Raw genomic sequence first — 17,055 nt, 5'->3', positions numbered from 1 at the left:
CTGAGCGGCGTGCTTAGCGAGTAGAGTGTGTTGAAGTACCGGGACCGGAGAAAGTCTAGCGGCGTTTTCTCGTTTTGTGGGGAGATCGTATACCTGGCAGGGGCCGGGATCTCGCTGGCGAGCAGCGCCACCCGTGGGGGCCTCATTGAAAACTGCTCTCGAGGAGTTTTGCTTTTTGGTTGGCTGTTGTCTGAGACGCGCCATGCGTCGATGTAGTTGTGGAAGGAATGGTCCATGATCACCACATCTCCAAGGGTTTCATCACCAGAGACAACACCCGAACCATCGGAGCCAGCGGGCCCTAGCTTGTCCACACTAATCAGCTCCATACACCCATCTAGCAACTCGTACGCGTTTTGCAGAACGTCACATCTGACAAGTATGCCATGGCGTAGCACGTCCGAATGTAGTGTCTCGACCTTCACCAAAAAAGCGTGGGCGTCGCCAATTCTTTTAGTGGACGCCACAGAAAGCCACACAGACTTGCGTGAGCTGAAGATCTGGGGGTCGAGGCTGTTGACGTGAAGAAAGCGCAACTTCCTCAACACTGATACCACGATATTATGTGCTGGGTCTGAGCCGTTGGCGATCGTCAAGCGACACGGTAGCTGCGGCTCGCAGGGCGAGGGCGGGTCTGTAGACATTTTAAATAAATACACAAACCATGCAAGAGGTTCACGGCGCTTGGTGTGGCGGCCCGGCAATGGTGATGTCGGGTCCGCGTAGTGTCTTGAGACCATCGCACCCAACGCTGGAGGTGCGCGAGGGAAACGCGCGCGTCATTTGGGCCACGGGCATCGCGGCACCAAACCCGTGTGCCCGCGTTCGAATCCAATCAGTATGCCTCTCCCAAGCGCGTCATGCGAACGGACACTCAGACATTGAGCCATTCGTGCTCGGCAATGTCGGTGATTGTCGGCCTGCCTTTGATGTCTCGCACCAAAATCTTTTCGATTAGGTCCACCAGGGTCTCGCTGACAACGAAGGGAACACGCAACTCGCCCTCCATGATGTCATCAACATTGTAGAACGGGTTTTCCTTGTAGAGCATGATATAGAGCAAGATGCCGAGCGCCCAAATATCCTGCGGCTTGCCGTCGTATTTCTCCCCCCTAAGAACCTCGGGTGACGCGTAGTCCACCGTCCCCACAAAAACGTCAAAGGGTCCCAGCTTCACATATCCGGCGCTGCCGAAATCAATGAGTTTCACAACACCCACCTCGTTCACAATAATGTTTTCGTCTTTGATATCTCTGTGGACAATGCCTTGTTTATGCAAAAAGTAAATGGCCAGAACAACCTGCTTGAAGATGAGCTGGCAGTTTAGCTCACTAAGATTGTTCTTTACCTCGATGTAATCGAACAAATCAATGGCTGGGGGATCGCCGAACACGGGTGTCTCCAAATAGTAATAGTTGGGGTCCTCGAAATAGTCAATGATTCTCATGATGTTGGGATGCGGTTCCTGATTCAAGGTGGCCATGATCTGGATTTCCGACGGGATGGTACCGAGCTGTCGGTCTCTCACCCACGTATCCACCAAGATCCTTTGTTTGTCGATACACTTAATAATAATTTTGTATGCGGGGTCATCCTTGTGTTCTGCAAGCACAACCTTGCCATAAGCCCCCTCTCCCATATTCTTTAGAATATTGAACTCGGTGTACTTTTTTGTTCGCTTTTTCTCCCCGATTTTCGAGGGCCAATATCTAGATTTGCTTTTTCTTTCCTCGAGCTCCTTATTTTCTGCAGATAAGATCTCTTGCTCCGAGAAGTTTCTGTAAAACAGAACCTCCAGTTTCTCTTGGTCTTCAGTTTCAATAGAAGAGGGCCGAGTGGATGATTTCCCAACATCACTCGCAGTGTAGGTGCTTCCTGAGATTGAGATCGATCTTGTTGAGGCTAGATCTTTCGATAACTGTTGTTTGGAGGATGAGTCGCTCATATAAGTGATAGGAACCGAAAAAGTGGTTACTCTTTTGGGACGCCGAGTGCTGCTATGACGACTGATATCAGAGCTGCTGGACCCGAGCTCGAGTATATCGGATTCATTTTCCGGAAACAACTTCATCTGTGAGGGGAGATTCACTCGGCTGCTGGTTCCTTTTGGCCTCAAAGGCAGAGGAGCTTCATTCGTGCTGCTACTAGATAGCTTGTGTAAATGCTTGTGGATGCTTTTGTTGCTGTGACGGGAGTACGTCACCCACAAAACAAAAACATCAGGTCTGACCACTCGTAGCTGGACGTCAATAAATATTGACTTTCCGTCTCTGTGTAATCCCTCGATACCGCGAGAATACAAGAACGCATGCTCTGCGCTTTTGACATCAGTGGAGCTCAGTTTCATAATCGCACTGTACTTTCGAAAGAAATGCTCCGGGAGAACCAACCCGGGAGCAATTTGAAAAGCTGAATCTTGATCTTCTAGACCAGCTTGCAAGATCTTTGAAAATTCTGGGATAATTGTATCCACACTGTGCCCCAAAATGTCATCATACAGAACACCGAATAAATTTTTCGCAATCGCTTTATTACACGAAAGCACCTTTAGGTCCGAAAACTCCACCACAATCATGCCAGCAATATACGGCATAGAATGAATTTTAAGCTTGAGCTCAAATTTAGTGTCATCTTTCTCCAAAGGATAGGAGGTCAACGCACATGGGATATTTTCGTCCCCAGCGAGCTGAAGTGTATAGTAGCGATATCGATTAAGTCTGCTGCTATCCTCCCAATCATATTGTGCGTCTTCTTCATGATTCAATGTCAGCTTCTTTAAATCCATGTCTAAGCTCTCAGAAATGCTCTGAAGATTCTTAACACGGCTGGTGTCTGATTTTGTGATCAAGTTTCCAGCAATCTCCTCAATTGAGGTCACAGTGTAGGGCGTATTCTTGTAATTGTCCACGTCACACAGGATAAGCACATCAAAAGCATCGCATGTAATTTGCTCAAACATGCAAATAATCAAATTATCCTTTTTCTGCGCCCAAATAGAAGTCCATGCAAAATCACCTTCAGAGTATCTTGAGATAGCAATGATTTCACCGGCAAATATAATAGTCTTGTTCAGTTTCAGGCGTCTGTCAATGTTTCCCATCACCTTAGTCATTCTTTCGGTGACAAAGTTTCTGAACTGTGGCGCAATAAGGTCTATTAGAGTCAAATTCTTGATCATGCTTTTCAGAACCCCAAACATCAAGCACGCTAAATCGTTGGCAGCCTTGAAACTCCATGGAAAATCTGCGTCCACAGTGATAATAGATTGCGGGGAAGCATGCTTTCCTGCAGAGATGGCATGGAATGGTCTGTTTCCAGGTGGAGCAAGTAGCGGAGCAGCAGAGTTCCCATTTTGAGGAGCTAGAAGATTCAACGCAGTTGTAGACGAATTGATGGCTGGACCCGGGCCAGAGATCGACATGGAGCTGGGCATTGTCGCTCCCCAAAGGGGCGCTGCCATTGCTGCTGTTTCTACAAAAGGAGTGGCCAATGCAAATAAAAGCTTGTTCTTTAGAGCATTTTGTTTTTTTCTTACGTCTTCGCCTCCTGATGAGAGTGAAAGATCGTGTAAGGTTGCTGCAATATCTTTCTTTGACGAAAGAAGGGTCGCATCTTGCTCTATGAGTTCAATGATATCCTTCAAATCATCCGTGAACTCACTGTCATCAGCATCGAGAGTATCGTCTTGCTGGAGTGGCTTGCCCACATCAGACTTTTCTAAGAGGATACTTCCTGAGTGTACGCGTGTTCGCAGTAAACTCTCAGAACGCGAAAGTTTTGGGCGAAATAGAGCATTCAAGGCCGCCGAAGAAGCGTTGGAGGTGAGTTTGAACCGATCATTGGCGTTTGATGAATATTCGTGTTCGCTTCGCAGATACAGTCTGTGCATTAGCGGGCGTGTAACAAGCTTTCGTTTGAGACTGTCAAGATGGGCTGGAGACAGTATTAGTGGCGACGGCGGAGCAGAAGCTTCGTCGTCAAAGTTGCTTATGTCGTTTGTAGGCTTGAGTGTTTTGAGCCAGTCTGGTCTTTCATTGAGAATTTCGAGTGATCTCTTCAACACGTTGAGACGGAGAGCCAAGGAGTTGGGAGATAAGTGAGCATACGAGTATGCATGGGAGTTTTCCACAGGGAACAACAAAATTTCTTCGAGATTCGGGGGCTCGGACGTCCGCGAAGAGACCTTGGAGAGGGAGGAGGTCCCCACAGAAGCATGAGCGATATTGCGGCATTGGTGTTCCACGGGACTCACAGTTGAGTCTTCATCGTCGGCAAAGTAAAAGGGACTGGCCGCTCCTGTCATAGTGGGGTGCTTAAAGAAATATTGCACTTGGAAAACTGCGCACTTTGTTTTGGTTCTTGCAACGACGAAAGAATGGGTGTTTATATGCGGAGAACAATGGGGGTTCGGAATGCGCTGTACTTGAATGGCGATGACGTTGAGCGAAAAGACCGCGAAGGGGTAAAAGTCGAGATGGCAATCACGTTGTCAACCGCGCGGAAATTGCAGATTCAGAGAAAGCGTGATGGCCCGAAAAAATAACACTCAGGATTTCTGACGGTGCGAAGGAGAAAGAACTGTCAGGTCGGGTGTGGGTGGTGGGGTGGTGGGGTGGCTTTAAACCGTAAGACCGAAGATCAACAGTGAGGAGACTCCTGCAGGAGCGTCCTGGCTGAGTAAGTATGGGGCGTGCATGCAGCGCCCGAAAGCCAGCGGGTAATGTGAAAGACCGTGAGGCGCTGGCCCTTCCATAATCGTGTGATGCCTGGACTCAAAAATGCTATGCCACAAGCATGGCTCTAGACCACGGGGTTAAGTATAGGTCTTTCAAATGCAGAATTGAGCATTGGAATCAAAATATTAGCGTAATGTATTAGGAAAAAGGGGGATGAGGTGCCGCCCTGCGCTGGCGCTTACGGAGCCCCTCAACTTCCTCCAAAAGACGTACCAAGTGTGCAAATGAGTTTAGTCTAAGGCATAGCTAAGTTACAAGTGTATTCTGGAGTCCATGGCGTCTTGATGCTTTCTTTAAGTGTTCCTATGATTTTGGTGTACTTTTCTGTGCCTTGAAGACAATCCGAATCTGTTTTGGAATGCTTTCCTCGAGCTGGCAGAGTGGTTCGAAAGCGCTTCCGGCTGAGTTCAGGTGTGTTTCCTGATCAGCTTGGATCACATGCACAAGAATCTGATATTCTTGACACGTATCGTTTACCGACATTCAGACGGTATTCAAAAATTTGCGTTAACCATGTGTGCACAAGTCCAAGCCGCTGTGTTTTTGCAGCCAGGGAGAAAAGTTACAAGCGGCACTCCCGAAGTCTCCCCATATTTGCAGCGCCGGATCCGGTGCCTGCACACAGGGTTGTCTGGGCTCGCAATCTCCGTTAACCACTTGCAGGACCCGCACACGCGGCTCGAACATGCCGTGCTGGCTGACGGACCGCGACTGCAAAATCGCTGCAACATCAAACATCCAGCGTCATCCAGTGGTCGACAAAAAGTAAAAAAAAAGGAAGAAAAAAATTGCATCACTGAAGTCTTGGAGCAGAAGGCATAGGCCAAAACACCGACACGTTTCTGCTGGCAGGTATGTCACATACGACAAATCAGTCTTACAATCACTCCCTGGTCCAGAACTCTTGCAACAGTTTGATGATATTTTCAGAACGCAGCCTAGAGTCTGAACTCTTGAACGCTATCATCTAAGTCTGTCATTGCATCAATGCTGTGCACAGTCCGGTTGGGCACAAAAGAGCCCACCACGGGCGTGTCGCCCAATCCATATATGACAGACGGCGTCGTCCTTTGCCCAGAAAGAGCTGGCAGTAATCCATGGAGTGAGTTGGGCGTTCCCACAGCCAGGGTCTCGTATGTCGGAGGACTCAAGGCACGGACATCCTCGTACATTGGGGGCACCTCGTCGTCCCAAGCTATACCAAGCCCGGATCTCTCGGTCATTACCACCTTGAACTGCATCCGCAAAACACGGGCGGCGCCAGTGGGTACACCCATCACGTTGCTCGCAGATACCACGGAGCTGGACGACTCGACGGGCGTAAGGCCCTCTTTGGGAACCTGCGAGTGCTTGGAGTGCAGGACAATCTCCTCGGCGATTATCACCTCCAATACCAAAACATGCCCAACGTAAACACCTAGCACTGGGTCGTCAATGTCGCACGAGATGTTCGCATCGTTCCGGAGCCCTTCAAGCAATTCGTTGGGCGGCGTATCTTCAGACAGCGCCTTCATGGAATGCAGCTTGATCCCGCTGGAGCACTCGAGGGCCGAGATTTCTGCCACAAGCTCGATGGTGCCCTCGCCCAGAAAGTCTGACTTCCATCCTGATTTGATGTCACCATGCGCCACAACACGGAGTTCATCATGAAAAAGAGCTTCGCTGCTGCGTTCTTCGCCAGAGAGCTGTGCGGGAGAGTCGGTACGAGAATTCACGTTGGAGATAGCCTCAAGCTCTGCTGGAGATGCTGGAGTTGCATCTCCGGTGTCAGACGTTTCATCGCCTTGACTTGCCGCTGTGTTGCCAAAGTCCTCTTCAAAGTGCACCACCTCGTCAAACACTCTGTTTGTTGGCACTTCTTCTTCAGGCTCCACGATATCGTGATTGCCAACTGGAACGTCGTTCATATTGGAAGCATCTATAGCCGCGGCTCGAATGGCGCCTTGTGTGTTTGCAGGCGGGTGACTCACAAACATCAGTGTCTGAATTGTCAGATGGTGCATACCGTTGCTCTTGCTGGGCCCGTTCCCAGCCATGCTCGGGCTTGCTCCATTTTTGGGGCTTGTGCCGGTCCGCAAGGCATTTGCGAGCTGGGCCTTGCGCTGCGTTTCTTCAATTAACTTGAGTTTGTGTGTGTGTTGTGGGCATGAATGGGCCGCAATTTGTGTGTGCTCTTCGAGCTTCCACAGCAACTTGCGGAGTCTCCATCGGCGATCTTGACGCGAATTGACCACGTGGCCCATCCGGAGCTCGATGGGAAATGTTGATTTCGGGTACATCACTCCCGGAAGCACCGCGTTAGCAGTAACTTCGGTAGGAGGAAACACCCGGAGCGAGTTACGGTCAGGGCCCCGCACAATCGAGCGCAGAATGTTGACGGGGAGCGTCACCCTCGTTTCCCGGCCTGCGCACTTTGCAATGGCGACAAGATCGTATTTTATATACGTATACGAGTGGGCGCTGCCTAACTTAGATGATGCTGCCAACAGCCCGGGAATCAAGTGAGAGAATGGGTACGCGTGGGAACCTGTTGGAAACGATGAGTTCTGCAGCAAGACGTCCCATTGTGCCAAGGTGTTTTTCCTGGTGACACAATCCTTGCACGAGTTGACCAGATTTTACAGGACAATGAACGGCTTGGTGTAGTGCATGGTCTGGACAAGCAGCAAAACCACCGAATCGACATCGACGCGGGTATCGCTGGATGCCACGGGTGACAAGCATTGGCCATCTGCAGAATAAGCCTCGGAGCTCCCAGAGCGAGCCGAGTTTTGCGGATATAGATCGGCATAAGACGTCTGAGGTGAAAGGGTATCTGTGTGAGCAGCACCAAAGAACTGTGGGTGAACATTGAGGGTAAGTACACCCGAAATGAGCGATCCTGTTGACTCGTGAGCATGGCCGTAGAGCACGACGGGAGGCGATTCTAGATTGATGTTGAGCGAGATCAAAGAAGACCCACTGTTCGGGTTGGAGCTACCAGCTGAACTTGGAGACAGTGTGGAACGTGGTGGTCGTTTGGAGTTCTTGTCGGTGTGGTGGTGCAAGACCCTGGATAAAAGCGTCATTAGTGGTGTAGCTAGTGGAGGAACAATGGGGGAAGAGTGAGCACACAATTATGCTTAAAAAACTGTTGGACGGATTAATGTGTTCGCTGGGGGAGTGTGGGTTGAACTGCGGAAGCCAGATATTCCCAGCTCAATTCGTGTGTTGTGGGGCTGACACTATATGGGAAGAAAGCTAAGATATACGGTGCGATGGGTATATGGGGCAGACTGCAGAACCTTTTTTTTTTTTTGGAGCTGAACCAGCGCGCCGTTTGGTTATCGAAGGCGGGACACTAGACACTTGGCAATATGGCGAGCCGTAGTGTTGGTGTAAAAAACAATGAGTCCTCTTCGTGCTCGGAATGGTAAAAATGTCGGCTCTGGGTATATTAATGAAGTATGTTTCTTCATGTCCCCGCTGGGTCTGGAATTACCTATTCGGTCATACCCTATATAGCGGAACCAGCGTGCGGAAGGGTCCGGGATACCGGTCTTTGGGGCCAGATCTCGGTGGGGCACATTCGAGTGAAAGCCGTTGCGGGGCTTGATTTGGGAGAGCGGGATCATTTCCAACAATGATTTTTGACTACATGAAACGTGGTTCAGTGAGCTCTTACCGCTTATTCCATGCTTAAATGGTTGGCCAACTATTCAAGATCTCACCCATACAGCTTCTGGTTAAGAGCACGGATTGACCAAGCCGAACCGTTCGGAGTTCGCCGAACCGTTCCGCCGCACATGGAGCCTTGCACATCACGTGCGCAAGCCCAAGTTGCGACAATTATAAGCAGGGTGCGAAAACGCAGAGATGCTTTGAAAAGCTAGAAGTCACTGCATCCAGAACAAGGATGCCTTGTGGTACATTGGTAGTGCTTTCCATCGTCAAATGCTAGATCATGAAGAGGCCACAAAATTCTGCCTCATTGCTAGTCTGCTCGGCGCCTGATGACCGAAATTTTTGATGAGCCCTCATTGATGACCATAGGGAAGATGCCGACTAGAGATGCACCCACAATCGAATGAAGAGCTCCTTGGCAAAATTTACAGAGGGCCACATATACAAAGATTGGATCCTTCTACTAAATGACACTCCGCCAACGGATTTCATTTTGCTTTACTGAATGCTATGAAGATACTATACTCAAGACTCTATCAAAAACTTCGGGCAACGTTTCACCTATCTGGGTAACTTGCAGACGCAAGAGAGTATTATTCCTCGTCGAACTGTATCCAGCTTTCGAAGCCATCCTCAAACACAGTCTGCAATTTTTTCTCGAGAGAAATAAGATTTTTTTGCAGCTTAATGACGTTCTCGTACTCTGCGAATTCTTCATCATTAAGCAAGCACTCGTCCATTGCCTTCTGGAGTCCCTTCTTATCGATGTTGAGCCCAATAAAGACAATTTCATTACGACGGTCTCCATACTTGCCCTTCATGTCCTTTTGAATCAATTCTGCAGCCTCGGGCGGGATGAATTCTGGACCGGTGACGCAAAACCACGGCACTCCACCTTTCATGGTAAGCATGCTGCCAGCAGACAGCCACTCTCCCCTAATAATGTGGCGAGAGGCTAGCCAGAAAAAACCCTTGGACCGAAGCATGGGCCCAAACACGGATGCTTTCTTGTTTTCGATGAGCTGTTGCTCGCTCAAATCTTCGTCTTCTTCGTCTTCTTGGTCGTCCTCACTCTCACTTTCAGACATATCACTATCCCTTCCACCAGCCTCATTTCCTTCATTATTCTCGGTTCCTTTCTCATTCTCATTGTCGTCCTCGTCCACACCTTCATTCTCCTCGTCAGTTTCCCCCTCTCCATCGTGTTCATCCACGCCAGACTGCTCGATGATTAAAAACTTTTCCCGAAGAGTACGGTAAAGACGCTCAGGATGGAACGGACGACGCGATTGATATATGAAATGGTTGATACCGTACTCTTCGGTCTCAGGTTTGGGGGTCAAAGTCGCCTTGCTCTTATCTCCAAAGCCTTCCCTTACGGTCATCTCATTAATGCTTTGAAGCCATCCTGCAGAAGTACTGGCCTTCTCGAAATCAAAGAGCTTAGTGTTTATCACATCCTTGACATTGACCTTGGCATAGTCGCATTTGATGATTTTGGCGACTGGATTCAAAGCCTGAATGACACCCTCGACTCTTTTCGCTTGTTTGCGGCCAGCCTTTGTTGCCTGAAGAGACGAAAACTTGTTGATTATCACCACATCGGCAAACTCGATCTGGTCTACCATCAAATCAGTAATTGTACGCTCAGTCTCACCTTGTCCGTTATCGCCGTACCTGTCAGCAAGAAATTCGGTGGTCTCGAAATTACTCATGAAATTAACGGCATCGATCATGGTCACGCATGTATCCAATTTGGTCAATTTGTTGAGTCCTCCAAGAGCAAGAATTTCCTGGAGAACCTTGACTTCTTCCTCTGGAAGATCACTTTGGAGCATTTGTTCAGAAAACTCAGTGGTGAAAGTTTCAGCTACCTGCATGGGTTCTGATATTCCAGTTGACTCGATGATTATATATTGGAACTCACCTGCCGTTGCGAGCGATACAAGCTCCTCGAGCAAGTCGCCTCTCAAAGTGCAGCAAATACAGCCATTTTGCAACTGGATGAGCTTCTCTTCCTTTTTCGTGACTTTGTGGTTTTGGATCAAAGCAGCGTCGATATTCAACAGGGACACGTCGTTGATCACAACTGCAATTTTTAAACCATGCTCAGTTGTGAGAATACGTTCCAAAAGCGTCGTCTTTCCGGAGCCAAGAAACCCTGACAAAAGCGTTATGGGGATAGGCGAACATGGAAGATTCCTACGCTGTGTTGCTTCCGTGGAACTAGGCATTTTTATTGCTTTATTGTCAACATCCAACAGCTGATAATGCCACTTATATACTCGAAGTTGGCCTGGGCACGTTTGTCGGCACGAGACCGCTATAGCCTTGGTGGTTATAACCTACACTCATAATTTCGATATTGAGATAAAACATGTGTATGACCATTTAGTTAGCTTTTATTGGCCAGCATTCCCCATGAAATATTCATAACCATGGGATTTGTTTTTATGCACCAGTTTATAATTCGACGTGAGCGTGCATACTGGTTTTGACTCTTGCCTGAACTGCAGTTTTCGGCGATCAGAGCGAAAATCAATCTGAAGAAGAATACGGATTGATGCATAGCTTCGAAAATTCTTTATAATTCATGATACATCCATTTTTTAGGGATGCTAATTCAGTCGACCAAGACATATTCGATGGGACATTTACATACAGGACATGCTGTCTTTCGCAATACGAAGGAAAATGACTACCCGGGTTAAAAAGACGGGAGTTGTACATATATCCCGAAAAGCTTTACATTTTGTACAGGCTGTTGGCTCAGAGACACGACTAGTTGGCTTTGGTTGGAACTACACGGGCCACGACCCGGTCTGGCACTTCGTGATGATCACGTGATGGTTTTGCTTTGGTGACATAATAACCACCGCGGTGCGAAGCCTGGTATTCAAATGCACACCGCTTAAGAAAAGTCCAACAAACCAAAATTCTTCAAAGCACACTAGAATTTTAATGCTCTACATTGAAAAATTGAATTGCTGATTGTATGAGTCACGTGATACAAGGCCTAGTGGGCAGGACTGAAGCCGATTCCAGGGAATTGGTTTTCTTTCGGGAGCTTCCATACACCGGGCAGAAGTGCTGAATTATACTTGTGGGAGCACCTCCAAACTTTTGCACCCATGATGTTTCATTAGTTATTGTTCAGCTCTCCTCTTTAAACTAAACAAATCGATAAGCTGCAGAAACTACTTGTAAGAAATAGTCCATGGAACAGTAGAGTTTACTCGTAGTCACGTAAGCGTAGGCAACTGATGATATTTCAGAAGAAAATTACGAGTACTCATTTAAGGGTGTACCCCCATAGTCCAGACATTCGATGGGCGAAATATTTAAATTCCAAATATTCTAGTGAGCACAAAGTAGTGATATTAGTGATGGTAGAGAAAACTAGTACAATCTTTAAAGAAACCCATTAATATACTACTGAGTAGAAACGATAGTCCCAAGTATAATAAACTAGTACGCAAGAGCTTCTAATAAACTAAACCATTGAAACATGCTTGTGAATGATAGAACGCCACAAGGAAGTGACTCATGGAGTACTTCCAGCAAGAAAAATCTACTGATGGCAGGTGTGAACCACTGAATGTTAATAGTTACCAGCGTATACAAACTGATCAATTCTGTGGTTTACAAGTACACACAGCTTACTAAGTAGTAGCTATAGTAGTCTACGGAGATACCTGTAAGAAAATAAATAGGACGTAGAAACAGCTGAAACTCTAGGCATACCCCATTGATCTAGCATGTGTATCTGCTTAGCTTGATAATATATAAGCCGAATATATGTAGTTTTGAACCTGTTGAGTCTAGTTTATGTACCTTATACCTTTGCCACCATCACTAATCTACCGAATCTGAGCCAATATAACCATTCTAGTGCCCCTTGGTCATATCGCTTCTCTTATGTACTTTGCTCGATATTACTTGGCTAGTGAAGCATGGTTCACTAGTCAGATTTGCTGAGTATTACTTCTCATGTAATTTGTTGAATATTGTCTTTCAGTGCAATTTGCTTATTAGTACTTCTTTAGTGCACCTTAGCCAAAATCACTTCTACTCAAATTGCTCTATTTTACTTCACGTTTGGTCTCATCACTTCTCTGGGGCACCTTGGCCATATCATTTCTCCAGTGAAATTGCCCAGTATAACCCCTCTAGTGTACCCCAGCCAATAATGCCCCTCGTAATTCAGCCTTGCCCATGCCTCTCTATCATAATTTGTATTAAAGTGATGTGAAACCTTAAAATCTATTGGTAAATTTCCTTTGATCTGCCCGGTTGTTAACTTGAAATAGAGTTGATTCCCTCCCTTTTTTGAAGGAAATGTAGATATCAAGCAAGGTATGGTGTCTGAAGCGTCAAGATCAATTTTGGATACAAACGTCGACATCATTGATATAGTCTCAATTAACTCATGCTCATGAACAGTGCTAATACATGCAACACTTGACCAAAAAAGCTGAGGAAAGTCAATCAATTATTCTAAATCAAGTTCAGCTGTGATTGCATTAGAGTCATCAAAATTTGCATAGCAAAACCTTGAATGTCTGGTGATTCATCGGATACTGTGTTCGAAAGGCGGTTCAACTAATCCTTAAGCATTGGCTGATCCAAAAATGTTAGAAGCGACCGAAATGAACGACAGGAAATATTTCTCACTGCGCAGGAAGTAGCCCATTGTAAGGAAATTTTACTCCAGTCTTTCTGCAATGAAGGTAGAGTTGGTGTGAAAAGCTCCAAAGTAACCTTCACCATGAGGTCATATTCTTTGGAGTAGTGCCCCCTTTTTGTCGTTATTCAAATCATAGGTCCAAAGTCTGGTCAGATCGTCCCTTTTTCTCAAAGTTTCCACAAATCGTTTTGCTTTAGGGTGGTCTGGTGCAATAGAGTGCATTGTATGCATGAGTAAGGATACTGTTTGCTCTTGAACCAAGGGGAAGTACTGATCCATGAGTGAGAAGGAAATACGCAACAACAATGGCAAATGATCCAGAGTTTTGTGATTCTTGAACCTGAAAAGGTCAACAAGAAACACCATAGATAATTGACCAAGTGAAAAAGCCAACTCCTTGAAATTCAAACCGAGAGTATGGGTCAAGTTCCCAGAGTATGGAAAGTCTGATTCTTCTTCCCTGCCAGTGAAATTCACCTGCAGAGGAACCATTGCTTTTGGCCGAAGGTTTTATATCATCCCATCAATAAGTAATGTAGAATCATGCTTCGAAAAAACAAGGTAAGCGATAATTTGTCTCGAATGAATTACAAAGCTTGGATTTCTTCTTTCCAAACAATTTATCACGATATGATCAAATATCAAGTCGAAGCTCTGTGGTTTAGTCCCTAAAGCAACCCAGATAGCTTCAAATTCACTGGTAATGGTCTTGCTAAACTAAACAGTGATTTCAAAAAAGTTGTTCATTTTAGAAGGCGCATCAATGTCACCTGAAGATATTTGAATGTCTTCAAATCAATTCAAGTTGGACCAACTAGGGGGTTTTGCCAAAGTTGAATAGGTCAATTCAACCGTTTGTACCCAAGGGAGTAAACATACAAGTATATCCCTTCTAGTTGAGCTATCCACAACACTGAAATATTTCGTCAAGTAGCTGATGTAAGGTGGCAAAACGCTAGTTTCATTAAAATTTTAAACAAAAGCTCTTTGTGCACAGCCATAGTTGAGCAACAGACACTGTCAGTGAAACGAACAATTTCTGTCGACTTCAAAAACTTTTCTTCAGCGAACTTGATACCTTTGATTGCAGCATACCGAATTTCGTGATTGTATGTTCCAACCAAAAAGGTCAAAATGATGAAAATCTAATAGGGCATAGAACCTACCTTCCTGTGATTTATGAATGCCTCAACAACAAGAGTGAAATACACTTCTTTCACTGACAAAGAATTTTCAGAGCTGTAACATTGTATAAGTGCCACGCAGTAAATTTCGTTGGTGTTATATTCAGACGAAAGAGTATTTTTCAAGGCAGTCTTCCCAATTTCTTGAACCTTTGCAATATCTGAGCCGATAATTTCATGAATTCACGTCATAGTTCCCTTCATTTTAAAAGATATAACAGCTGTTTTTCCAGGAACTGCAAAAGATTGTTTGAGCGCACCCGAACAAATTAAGCTTTTATGTAACATAAATATATATTGGCTTGTATTTTTAGCATTCTATCACCTAAAGCATTATTGTTTATATTACGGGCTCTTCATATACATGTAATAAATATATAAAATTAGATTAAAAGGTATTGAGCTTACATCAATAAATCATGATAATTTAAGTATTAACTCATTATAAAAACATTTATGAGAGACATTATTAGATCTAAAAATGTAACATTTAACAGCAAATAATTTTTAGCAAATAATTTTTTTTAATATAAAATACACATGAATAGAAGTTCCATCAGTCATAGTATAATTATAGTATTTGACATTGATGATTTTGTTAAAGTACTAGATACTAATAGAACTTCATCAAATCGTAAATTTTTTAATCCCATTGAAGATTCTTAAATGGTTATATTCAACCAATATGTGAGACATGTTGAATTATACAAAAATGGGTAAATTAAGTGAATTCAGTAAATTAAATAATTTCAGTAAATGAAGTTAACTAAGTAAATGAAGTGAATTAATTAAGTTAAGTAAATTAAGTAAATTAAGTAAATCAAGTAAATTAAGTAAATCAAGTAAATTAAGTAAATCAAGTAAATTCAGTAAATCAAGTAAATCAAGTAACTTCAGTACATTAAGTGAATCAAGTAACTTGAGTAAATTAAGTGAATTCAGTAAATCAAGTGAATCAAAATTTCAGTAAATCAAGCGAATCATGTAAATTAAGTTTCTTATGTAAATTAAGTAAATTCAGTAAATCAAGTAACTTAAGTACATTAAGTAAATCAAAAAATCAAGTAACTTAAGTAAAGCAATAATCAGAGCTAGAGAAATATCAAGAACAGAAAACTACACCGATAACTTTCAATATAAGCCCTCGAGGCGCCAGGGTGGTCCACTACGCCAGGATCTCGGGGGGATTATCTCACACACACTAAATGCCAGCTATCTACATAAAATCCATGACTACAACACAATGTAAAAAGATCAAGAGGTGCCTTTCTAGGTTTGCATTATACACCCGGATATCCCGGCTATACCGCACGGCGGCGCCTCCGTGAAAGGCAAAACACTGCCCAACTCCAGGAGGCCGTTTCTTTTTTTTTTCTCCGGACAGCTCTCGCAAACGGCTTTAGCAGAAGAAGATGATTTAAAAAATAAACAGTATTATCCAAATTATTTGTTTCATTAATATATTATTGTAATAATCAACAAAATTTATTTGTTGATCTTTGGGTGACTCAAAGTTATATTTTTGGAAAAGATCAAAACAAACAAGTTGGAGCCAAGCTTTACAAACATCATTAAGTACACTGGCAAAAGAATCTTAACATTCCGATAAGCATTAATTAAAATATTATAAAAAAAAATTAAAATTAGAGGCATTTTTAATCCAGAGGATAAACCCATATAAACAGAATACGAATGATTATCCTCAAACTTATCCTTACGTAATTTCAATCATGTATCCATATGAATAATGATACTAATTTCATTAATACTAAAATATTTCAGAAAAGGATGATTAAACAAACAGGAAGGTTCAGTAGTAGGCGGAAATTGACCTTGGCGCACTGTTGGCGGGATTATACGAATAGTCGGAAAGACGGGTCAGAATAGAGGAGACGGTCAAATAGAGAGGCCAAGCTGCCTGATGGATGGTACTGGGTAATATATTAACCAGTGCAATACTCGGGCCAAAAAAGGAGCAAAGTGACTAAAAGGCCCAAGCTTACTGTCATTTTAATAAATGCGCTATCGCTTTAAGAGGATGGACAAAAAAATCACAACTTGGATATTTTTATTACATTATCATAGGTGTTACGATAGAAGCCATAATGCAGATCTATCGGAATAAGTTCGTGAATCTGTATATTTTCTTATTATCAAGCCCCGGGAGAGAGTCCCGTTTCATCAGCTATCAAATGTGTGGAATCAGACTACTTGGGCATTCTAAAGCTTGGATCCCTGCTGCACGAGATCGAGTGTTCTAAAAAAGAGCTACCGATTTCTATGGACAGCTAAGTCAGGAAAAAATCATATTTTGCTTTCGCATATTGATGGTGGCTGATAAAGGAGCACTGGTGCATCAAACAATTGTGAAACTGTAAGATCCTTGGTATCAACTTGCCACCGATGGTCCCTGTAAGCGCATATGAATATATGCACGTCTATTATTGGGAGTTTCGTCCGATATCATTTTGAACAACACATGGAACATTCTCTCTAGTTAGGGGTTCCGATAACTTGGCCTCTAGTTGTAGTTTATAGCGCGGGAGAGAACTCCAGCGGAGCTCTGGAGAAAGTAGCGAGCAAGCAGTAATGCATAACCCTCATGTCCCGGTAAGTCCCTAGCAGATGGAGTATAATTTATGGAGATGGTGGATGATCAAGGTTCAATTATAAGTCCAATATTCCCCCCGCAGGGGGGGATATCCCCGGCAGCTTCGCTGCCTGGAATATTAGCTAATATTTATCTCCATCAATTAGATTTATTTATTATTAAATTAAAAGATGA

The 17,055-nt window shown here is 44.4% G+C and overlaps 4 protein-coding genes across 4 annotated transcripts; all 4 read right to left on the bottom strand.

The window, feature by feature from the left end:
• Positions 1-874: 874 nt before the first annotated feature.
• On the bottom strand, positions 875-4,303 carry FUN31 (serine/threonine protein kinase; the record flags this gene model as incomplete). The annotated part of the gene is made up of 1 exon (XM_018856922.1): positions 875-4,303. One exon carries the CDS (start codon positions 4,301-4,303, stop codon positions 875-877), a length of 3,429 nt encoding a protein of 1,142 aa, XP_018713248.1.
• Positions 4,304-5,674: 1,371 nt separating this feature from the next.
• METBIDRAFT_9128 (uncharacterized protein) lies at positions 5,675-8,350 on the bottom strand (the record flags this gene model as incomplete). Its single annotated transcript, XM_018859320.1, has 3 exons — positions 5,675-7,319; positions 7,359-7,787; positions 8,232-8,350. 3 exons carry the CDS (start codon positions 8,348-8,350, stop codon positions 5,675-5,677), a joined length of 2,193 nt encoding a protein of 730 aa, XP_018713247.1.
• A 522-nt stretch (positions 8,351-8,872) lies between these two features.
• Positions 8,873-10,982, bottom strand: METBIDRAFT_29355 (cobW-domain-containing protein). Its single transcript, XM_018855385.1, has one exon. The coding sequence runs from the start codon at positions 10,631-10,633 to the stop codon at positions 8,993-8,995; it is 1,641 nt and encodes a 546-aa protein (XP_018713246.1). The 5' UTR covers positions 10,634-10,982; the 3' UTR covers positions 8,873-8,992.
• A 2,191-nt stretch (positions 10,983-13,173) lies between these two features.
• METBIDRAFT_228140 (uncharacterized protein) lies at positions 13,174-13,588 on the bottom strand (the record flags this gene model as incomplete). The annotated part of the gene is made up of 1 exon (XM_018855196.1): positions 13,174-13,588. The coding sequence occupies exon 1, from the start codon at positions 13,576-13,578 to the stop codon at positions 13,174-13,176; it is 405 nt and encodes a 134-aa protein (XP_018713245.1). The 5' UTR covers positions 13,579-13,588.
• Between the last annotated feature and the right edge of the window lie 3,467 nt (positions 13,589-17,055).

This window comes from Metschnikowia bicuspidata (genome assembly GCF_001664035.1).
Source record: "Metschnikowia bicuspidata var. bicuspidata NRRL YB-4993 chromosome Unknown METBIscaffold_1, whole genome shotgun sequence".
Lineage (NCBI taxonomy): Eukaryota > Fungi > Ascomycota > Pichiomycetes > Serinales > Metschnikowiaceae > Metschnikowia > Metschnikowia bicuspidata.
The sequence above is the reverse complement of the archived record's forward strand: the minus strand, read 5'-3'. Positions and strand labels throughout refer to the sequence as shown.

Excerpts from the sequence above, each read along its gene's own strand:
- METBIDRAFT_29355 (XM_018855385.1), bottom strand. The coding sequence starts at position 10,633 with ATGCCTAGTTCCACGGAAGCAACACAGCGTAGGAATCTTCCATGTTCG.